The following is a 10,224-nucleotide window of genomic DNA, read 5'->3' on the forward strand; positions in this document are numbered from 1 at the left end:
AAAGCTTCCTGCTTCCTCTGAACAACTGGGAACTGGGACGCCCACGGTGAGCAGAGTTCCTTCCTCACGCTTTCTTCCACCTGGGGCGGTGAGGCCACCTGGTCCCCTCCCCTGCCCCTGCAGCAGCCACGACTGAGAAGCCGCCTGCCCTGCTCCATCGGAGAGCCATCAGTGACTGAAAAAGGGACTGGGACTGAATTCCGTTCTGTTCTGTCACTGTTTTTTTCTTTCATATAGCTGATGCTGGTTTTGTTTGTCTTATAAATATATCAGTAAAGAACTGTTATTCCCAACCTATACCTTTTTTGTGCCTGAGAGTTCCTGAATTTCCTTTTCCTGGTAATACTGTCCCTTTAAACCGGGACAGCCTTATAGTCTGGTGCGCCTTATATAACGGACAAAGTTGCGACATTTGCCAACCTGAAAGTGTGAGCCACAATGGGAGGGCAGTGCCGTGGGAGCGCCGAGTCACGAGGGGGGCGGGAGTAGGCGGCCATGGCCAGCAGGAGCCGTGCTGTTAGGGAGGGAGCTGCTGCCGGCCCCGGTCTGAGGGAAACAAGAAGCCAGGCGGCAACGGCCCTGGTCCGGGGGGAACGAGAAGCCAGGTGGCACCGGCCCTGGCCCAGGTGCAGGGGGAACGAGAAGTGCAAGCCCACAACAGTCCCGACCCGAGCAGAGCCCGCCCGGCGGCAGTATCAGGGCAGCGGCAGCGCGGCACGAGCCCACTGGCATCGGGGCAGCTGCGGCGTGGCACGGGACCGTCAGCATCAGGGCAGCGGTGGCGCGGCCCGGGCGGCTGGGGAAAGTGTGGCGGTGCAGCCCGGGCAGCGGGGGAAAGCCGCCGGCATCGGGGCATCGGCAGCGAGGGGCAAGCCCACCAGGATTGGGGCTGCAGCAGTGCGCGGGAAAAGCCCAGGCGGGGCGTGGGCCCCCCAGAGCGGCCCGCGGTTCCCAGAGCGCCGGGGAAGCGCGGAGTTCCCAGTGCGCCAGGGCGATGCGGGGAGGGAGGGAGTCAGCTGCCGCAGAAGCCGCGAGTCGCGGCAGCCCTGAGCCCCGCCTCGCCAGCCAGCGCTGGGGGCGGGCGGGAGTGCCGGGGCCCGCACACGGGGAGGGCGCTTGGGGCTGTGTTTAAAGGCTACACCAATCTGTGAAAAATGTTTGCAAATTGAGCACCTGCCAATAAACTCCACGATCATGGGATTCCGTTACTAATTAGTTACTTGGTTGTGCACGGCACGGATCTTCGCAGAAAAAAAAAAAAACAGTGCGCCTTATAGTCCGGTGCGCCTTATGGTTGTGAAATTACTGTACTCTTGGGTACTGTGATCCTTACTTCAGCACCGCTCCCAATTAAGGTTTTGCCTCAACATCAGGACACACAAGATACAGAAATGTACAGTAATTTCCCGACTGTAAGTAGCACCAGATTATAAGGCGCACCTCCGGGAGTTGGCAAATTTCCGAACTTTGTCCATATAAAAGGCGCACCAGACAATAAGGCGCACTGTACGCAACAAAGTAACAAATTAGTAACCGAATCACAAAATCACGGAGTTTACTGGCAGGTGCTCAATTTGCAAATATTTTTCACAGATTGGTGTAGCCTTTAAACGCAGCCCCAGGCGCCCTCCCCGTGCTGCGGGCCCTGGCCCTCCCACCTGCCCCCGGTGCCGGCTGGCACGGCTCAGCACTGCCGTGGGGTCACCTCTCCCTCGCAGATCCACAGTGCCGTTCCCCCTCGCAGCTCAGCGCTGCCACGGCGCCACCTCCCCCTTGTAGCTCCATTTCCCCTCGCAGCTCGGCACTGCCGCAGCGCTGCCTCCCCCTCGCAGCTCCATTCCCCCTTGCAGCTTGGCACTGCCATGGTGCCACCAGTCCCTCGCAGCATGGGACAGTCGTGGCACCGGGCTGCCACGGTACAGGCGCAGCTCGGGGTGGGCACGGTTCACACTTCCGGGTTGGCAGATTTCTGAACTTCATCCATATATAAGCACTTCCAGGTTCAGACCAAAAATTTTAGTCAAAAGGGTGCGCCTTATAGTTGTGGAATTAATGTACTTCTACTAACAGGTCTCAATTTGCTACTGATTGATGGGGCAAAGGAGGGAATAGAGAACAGTGAAGGATCAGTGAAAGCTACAATGTGTCAATAGCATGCCCACATAAACGTTGTTGGCTTAGGAGACGAGGCCAAAAAGACCTTTCAAAAGTAGTCTCTAGATAGCATGAAATATTACAGGTTACTTATTAACCTATCTCCTCAGCTTCTTTTTAAATTTTTAAATTTTAGAAATTTAATTTTACAAATGCCAATGTATGTGGTTAGGTACTCAAGAAAACAAGAATAGAAGTTACCAGGGAAAGTTACCTCACTGTTTATCATTTAGTATTTGTGGAGCTCAAAAATAATACAGAATTTCCACATCCTTGAGTGAATGGATGAAGTTACATAGTTTGCTCTATACAGGCGACCAGATTAGACAACAAAGGCAAAAGGAATCAAAAGGCTACAGATTTTAGGAGCAAACATATGACAAGAACTTAGTCAACAAAACTTTTCCCAATCTCCCCCAACCCAATAAATACATGTTTTCACTCTAAATAAAACAGTTACAGGCATATGGGAATTTGGAGCACTCAGATTTTTTACTTCAAGGTTTGAGGTAGGCAGGAAAAAGGTGCTTTTTTTTTCCCTTTCTTGCCCCCTTACTGGCTTATTGGTCTGTTCAACATTCCTCTCCCCACAGTTTACTTGCAACAGAACTCTAAATTTCAGTAAAACAGTGATAATCTAGTTACCAAATTAAGACAGATGACAGCACTCACTTGAACCTGCTTCTGAAAATAAAAGGAAAAGAACAAATCCCACAGGCTATACCCAAACATGTGTCCCAAAGTTCCTGTACTGTTAGCCTGAATAACTACTGTGAGAAACAGCTCCCTACCCATGAGACCAGACTTTTCTCAACATCAAGCGCTGCAGTAATTAAAGGTGAAGGATGGTGGAAAAAAAAACCCTGACCATGTTTAGAATTTTACAGGCTTCTTATGGATGGACATAAGAAGCAAAGCATTACAAAATTTCTCCCCTTTGCCCATATTCAGCCTCAGTTCAATTGTTATGAAAACATGTACACATACCACATGTGTATGTAAAACTAATTACAAGTTTGGTAATATTTGTTGTAAGAAAGAAAGAAACCCATAACTCAGAACTAGCCCAAAAGGATCGAGATGTTTGTATTTACAGGAAATTGAAAGGATCAGAAAGAAGACAGGGGGATTCTTGTAGTGCAGTATGCCCACAACTAGCCATACTGCTTACTATTGCCTGCACTGCTACCATCATCAAGCAACCCACATTTATGCTAAAGTTCTTCTGAGATTTTAATCTACAAAACTCCAAATGAACCAAATTGCTACTACCTCCCACCCATTAGCTGGCGGAAATCCAGCCAGCAGGCTTTCTGCAGTTTTCCCACGCCTGATTGTTTTCCAGCATGTAGACAAAAGTGTAGATCATGCAGAAAACCAACAAGTTCAAACTTTTTTTTTTTTTTTTACTGGAAAGGGTAAGAACTGGCAACTCCTCTCTTTCATAACACAGGAAATACTTTGACTAACTGGAGTGCAGCAAGAGAACATGAAACAAGCAGCACTCTACATATGATGTAGGCTGCTCAGCAGATGGGGGGTGGGGAGGAGGGAGGACATCTAAACAGATGGTCTAGAATTTGCATTTTGCATTTCAAAGTTGAAAGCATTTCTCAGCCTACAACATAAAGCGTTAATTTCAGCAGAACCTTAGAAACAATCCAAGAGGGCACTTCTCCCATTGTCCAGTGCAACACGAGGAAAAATTCCAATTAAGTTTAAGGTTGTAAAGTGGGCACTCCAGAAGTCAAACTCCCACAGTTCTTCAAGTACCAGCATCATCTCTTAAGTCTCTTCTCAACAGAGGCTCCAGAGAAAAGAATAATATGTGGCTACAAAAACTCCAGCTGAGAAGAGTCTTCATATAAAAAGTGTCAGTGCTCTCGCAAAAGCTTCAGCAGTTGAAGACTGACACCAGGCAGTTACACCTCAACTTTACCCTAGACACACGAGATGCTTCTGAAGCCTGACTTGGAACACAATATCCTGCCCTCGCTGGCTCCAAAGGCATCACCGTGAGGACTTGCATTTCCTGAAAGCAGCACTCCAGAAAATCTCTGCTTCTAGATCAAGCAGCTCAGCTTAAAATCAGTGCCCATATTTGAAAGAGACTGAGGACTCTGCTCTGAAGACAGGCTCAATCTCCTGCACTGAAAAATTGAAACGGAGAAGGAGCTGGGGTGCAGACACAAGAGTGGCTCCTGATTCTTCGGGGGAAAAAAAAGGTTCCCAGAATTACAACAGCAAATACGCCTAATTTCATTAATGAACTGCGCCTCAAGTAAAGTTGGAAAGGAAGAGCAAAGAGTTTTATGCACTTTTATACTCGATGGCATGGCAGAGGATGACAGACGACACTGATCCCACTGAATAATAGAAACTAAATTATCTCCTCTGCCCACTTTTACTATAGCTAATTAAGTCATACAGGTAAGAGAAAATAAAGGGATTCAAAAGAAGCATATTAAGCTTTTCATGTTTCTTTTAAAAAAATTAAGAAATTAGAAGAAGAAATTAAGACTGAAAGCACCTCAAAATAATTTTTGTTACTTTCACCTTCTAAGAGTAGACACAGCTGCTGCTACTACCAAAGAGACAACTGCATACTGAGCAACAGCAGAAACAGCACTTTTAGACTATGCCATACAGCTGCTGACCCAAACTCATCATATCAGAATGCAGAGCTTCCATCTTTGCATAACACAGAAGTCAGCATTCCTCAGCATTCCAGAAACAGAGTCAAAAGCATGATTTAAACTGATCTATACCCACTGCCCCATAGAGGCCAAGGCCATTGAGGTGGGCACTTTTATTAGGAGCAGCTGTAGTCAACTTGATGACTTGAGGGTGGGTGAGGTTTTTTTTTAAACACACACAGAAGTTTTGACTTGAAGCGATACACAGGAATTCAGCAGCTGAAGATACATCTTCAGAAGTTCTGAAGGATTGAACTGTTTGCCCAACAGCAGTCCAAGTGCTGCTACAAGGTAGCAATGAGCTCATTAAATTACATTATTCGTTGCCTCTAAGATTAATGTACTTTCACCACAGAAATGGCCTTAGCTTTTGTCAAGTAATACAGAGAGCAGCTGCTTGACACATCATTAAAGAAACAAGTCTTCTCAATTTTCATATTGCAGATAAACTTAGTTTTAAAAAATCTGAGAAATCAAGGAGATTACACGGCATTTGCATTCTCACTCACTTGCATCAGATGCAAAGAAGCCATAAGAATGTTTTGGTTTACTTCCAGACTTATCTTTTAGATCTCATACTGAAGAATGAAATACCACAGATACTTGAAAAGTAATTGGGTAGTACGAAACATCTTAAGTATCTTCGTGTGGCAAGAGATGCAGAAGTTTAGGAAAAAAAACAGTTACCTAAAATCATGTAACAAGTTTTGGGTGCTACACAAGTTTGTTTGGCAAGATGTATCTTCAAAAGGATGCAGCTCTCATTCCAGAACCTCTCCAATATCCTATTTGAAATGGAAAGAAATTTATCTTCAGGAAATTAAATTTATTTTTTAAAACTGTATGTATGCACATATCTTCCTAAGTCCTGGACTAATCCTTTCCACTCTCCCTCCTCTCAAAGGTAAAAATTTGTGGTACACCTTCCCAACAATACTCATTCATTTCCCACACGCTACTCTGCAGGAGGAGAGTACAGATGAAATGAACAACTGAAAGTACTACCCTGCAATACAGTACATCTATCTCCCAAACACAATTTGCAGTTTTACTCCAGATTTTGACCATCTTCTTAGAAGAAACGTGGTGGAAGGGGAAATTAAAAGACGGACAGGAGCAGTAAAGAAAACAATTTAATGGAAGATGTAAAGTTAACGTCAGCAAAGGGTAACCACTGTAACAATAAAAATAAAAGCACTCAGGAATGTCAAGGGTGCCCAGGGGAAGAGGTGGGAAAGCAATGCAAGGAATACAGAGAAAGTCCAGTGGGAACCATTGTTTGTACACATGTTTGTAAAGTATGGTTGTTACAATGATTTTCTACCTACATCACTGCTGCATTTTTCTAGAAGGTAGAAATGTAAATATTTTCCAGTAGCCTACAAATCCAAAGATTTGAGTAAGGCAAAATGAGCATTAAAATATTATTGCCTATATACCAAGGGAACAATATGTGTTTTATCATTTCATAGACATCAATACCAGCATTTACAGAAAAAACACCTTCCTTTTTAGTGATTAAATCAAAACATCTGTCATTTCATAATCAAGTATATACTTCATATGAATGACCTTTGACCCAATTAGTTCTGAAGCCCCTCAATTTCTGTAAATACAGTTTGTCAATCTATCCTCACACTTCACATTTTAGACTGCATCCTCCTTGGTATTAGGAATAGGTTAATTGCTCTTGACCTTTTGTACCCTAACTCCTCTGCCTCACCCAAAAAACTACAAAGCAGCTGATGCTTGACTTTGCCCCTTGATAGTAAGCAGAACAAATTTTTCCATTCCAAACTGAGAGCTAGAGCTCATCACTGAAGATCCTATACTTTCTCAAAATACCATCTGTCAATGTCCCTGCAATCCAGGAGCAAGTACTCCAATGTGAAATTGTGTTTTCCATTATGGTAAACAACCACATCAGCCCCAAGCTGATGGCAAATAGCCCATTGATAAAACTGTGGTAATCAGCCAAAGAAGTTGCTTCAAAAGAAAAGCACCTTGCTTCACAATGCATATTTTTTTTGTGACATTTACAGAAGGGTCTTACAAGCAGGTTAAGCAGGCAGGCTTTTTAAGTACAGTAATTTCACGACTATAAGGCGCACCCTTTTGACTAAAATTTTCCCCCAAACCAGGAAGTGCACCTTATAGTCCAGTGCGCCCTATCTGATGGACAAAGTTCAGAAATTTGCCTACCCAGAAGTGAGAGCTGCGAGCCGCAGGGGGAGTTGGCAGGGCCATGGCTGCCAGGTGGAAGCGGGGTGGAGCAGCGGCGGGCACGCCCTGGTCCCATGGAGGCGGGAATGCCCCTCCAGAGGCACCCCCCCGCCCCCTGCAGGCGGGACAGCCCCTCCACAGGCACCCCCCGGCCCCCTGCAGGCGGCACGGCCCCTCCACAGGCATGCTCCTGCCCCGTGGAGGGGGCATGGAGGGGCGGCGGCCATAGCCCGGCCCCGGAGAGGCGGCACGGAGCAGCGGCGGGCATGCCCCGGCCCCACCGGGTACAGGTAGGCCTGGGGGCCTGTGGCACCCCCCCTGCCAGGTACAGGTGGGCCCAGGGGCCAATGGCTGCTGGGTTGAGGCGGGGCCTCATCCAGCAACCACACGGGGGGAGCTGGGGGCGGAGCCTCGCTGCAAAAAAAATCGTGCGCCTTATAGTCCAGTGCGCCTTATCTGATCTACAAAGTTGTGAATTTTGCCGACTCCCCGGGGGTGCGCCTTATAGTCGTGAAATTACTGTAGTTAAGATATGCCTGGTTTGCAAAGCCAAAACAACAGGAATAATAACTATTCTTGCTGAAAAAAGAACTCAAAAAATTAACACGACAGAGAGATTTTTGAATAGAGGGCAGGTGGGAGGTACAGAAAGTCATAGCAATACAGGAACCATAGGACAGTTAACTGATGTCAGGATAACTTCGTTTAAGAACAGATCCCAAACAACCAAAATGCATTTAGCTCTGGTGGTTGTAAGCTATTGCTTATCTACACATGACACACAAAAAAGTATGCACTTCATTACTAAAGCTGTGGCCTCAGTAACTAAAAGAGGGAACCTGCAAAGGATTCATATGAACTATCACTATCAACAGACTCCTTTTTTCTACAGCCCATCTACTGGGCAACACAAGGTACAACAGCCACAGCTGCAGTTTTGAACATTTCTGAACTCTTCTTTTTGTTTCATCTGTCCTATATTTTAGAAACTGATTTTGACTGCATGTGCCACAGGGACTTGGGAAGCTAAGAAGTAAGAATCACACACATGCACAAAAAAAACCCAAAAAAAACACACAGTGAAAGACAATAACTTCAAAGGCATATTAGAAACTGTCCAAAGCTATGTTTAATGCAGCATTTAACCACACTAGCAATTAACATCATAGACAAAATAAGTCCTTGTTAAATATTAAGTACACATGCCCTTTCAGATAGGGAGAAAGGGCTCATGTTAAGTGCCCCAAGACATCCAACAGCAAAGATGTCTTAAGGAAAAACACCATAGTATTCACGTATTCTTTATAACTCCTAACAGACTAATAAAAAGAAGTAAATTAAACCCTCTCCTTTTAATCTCATACAAATAATCTTTAAATAATTCTCATGCCAGCAAGATATATTTTAAACTGTTTTCACAGGAACAGTATTAGCACAAGTAATCTTTTTTTAAAATTTCCTGTATTACTAACTTGAATATGAAAAAGCAGGTATTTTATCACCCATCATCATATTTTAACACATCTTTGACAATGAAGAGAGATCTGTGAGCCTCATTAAGATCCAGGCAGCAGGGTAGGACTTAGACAACTGAAGTATGTTAGAAGCAAATATACTGTATAATCATCATTTAAGGTTTTTTACCTCCGTTTTGAATGCGTCACTTCACATGATCCAGTCCTGAACATTTAGAGGCTTGCACCACACAAAGCTTTAGGTGGCCCCAAAAAGCTGTTGATATAGCATATCTACCCTTGATACTCTTATTTTATCTGTGATTTCTTTACACTGGCAAAAACAATTAAGGAAACTCAGCCACCGGCACCTTCAATCGTCTGGATTAACATTAGAGCAAGTGATTTGAAGGGCCAGAAAAAGGCAATCGAGCCATCTGCACTAGTTCTGTGACCTGTGTGTCACAGGCTGACAACCTCTGGATCACAGTATAAAGTCTTTTTCAGATCAAAATTCTTGTGCACTATTCAGCAACAAGAAGCTGTTTTGAGTAAGCACATAACAGCTGTAGACGAGATGTGGCAGTTTTTCAGTCACTTATACTATCTCCACCAATACCATAACTTAAGCCCCTTCTTTCCGTGGCTGATACATGGAATTGGCTACGGTGAGAAAATATATCAGTCGCTGGAGGCCACCTCGTATTTGCCATTCCCAGCTCTCGATCGCCAGGCGGCTAAATTCACACGGGTGAAGGCAGCCACATCTACATATGGCAGCTAGCGCTCCGAAGTTGCTACACGTAGGGAAGACAGGAGCATGTCGGTGAGAGGAGGGAGAGCAGTACGGGAAGGACCTTAGGGATCACCCTGTCACCCAGTCCCGTTCCCTTCCCGGCGAGCGAGGCACCCACCTGTGCCGGTGCTCGTCGTGCCCTTGCCCGTGGATAAGGAAGCCGCCAAGGTTCTTGCCCCCTTTACTGGTGTCCACGTGGGGAATAAGCACATCCTCCAAGCCCAGGTCAAAGCGCTTGTGCTTCGAGGAGTCGGGGAGGAAGAAGAACGCCCCGAAGCACAGGGTGATGAAGGCACTAAGAATAAGGAGCAGGATAAATTTTTCGGAGAGTCTCAAGGTAGCCCTGTGGTGCGGGAAGGCGGAGGCCCCAAGGTTCAGCGGAGGCAGCCTCCGCCCGGAGAGCGGCAGCAGGGCGGGAGTCGTCATCCTTCCGCTAGCGACCCCCTGGCGGGACCCGGCTCATCCCCTCAGCCTCTGCGGAAGGCAGTCCCGGCCCGGCTCGGGGGCTGCGGGCGGTTGCACCATCACCATCCTCCCTGCGGGGGCCGGGGGAAGGGAGGGCAGGGGGGAGGCCAGGCCGTCCCAACGGCCCCCGCCCCCACGGGGGTTCGGGCCGGGGCGCGGTCGCCCCGCTACCTGCGCGCCCCCTTCCTTCCCTCCCTCCCTCCTTCCTTCTCTCCCTCGCCGCGGGGCCAGCCGGGCCCGAGCGAGCGACTCCGGTCAGCGGCGCTTCCCGAGCTCCGCGGCCGCGGGGCTGCGGGACGAGCGGCAGCGGGGAGCCGGGGGCCCGGCCTGGCGCGCGGCGTCGCTCCACCCGCGTCCCCTTGTCTGGGCCGGGCGGAGGCGCATCCCCCTGGCCGCGCCGGGGCCCCGCTGCCAACGACACCGGGAGCGGCAGCCG

The 10,224-nt window shown here is 47.3% G+C and overlaps 1 protein-coding gene across 1 annotated transcript in view; it reads right to left on the bottom strand.

Annotated features, from left to right (window-relative positions):
• Positions 1–10,018, bottom strand: part of MAN1A2 (mannosidase alpha class 1A member 2) — a 165,082-nt gene extending 155,064 nt beyond the window's left edge. Inside the window, exon 1 of the mRNA XM_033051198.2 lies at positions 9,442–10,018. Coding sequence (XP_032907089.1) covers positions 9,442–9,749 — 308 coding nt within the window. The 5' untranslated portion in view covers positions 9,750–10,018. The remainder of the gene's footprint in view (positions 1–9,441) is intronic.
• Between the last annotated feature and the right edge of the window lie 206 nt (positions 10,019–10,224).

This window comes from Catharus ustulatus, chromosome 2, assembly GCF_009819885.2.
Source record: "Catharus ustulatus isolate bCatUst1 chromosome 2, bCatUst1.pri.v2, whole genome shotgun sequence".
In the NCBI taxonomy this organism is placed as follows: Eukaryota; Metazoa; Chordata; class Aves; order Passeriformes; family Turdidae; genus Catharus; species Catharus ustulatus.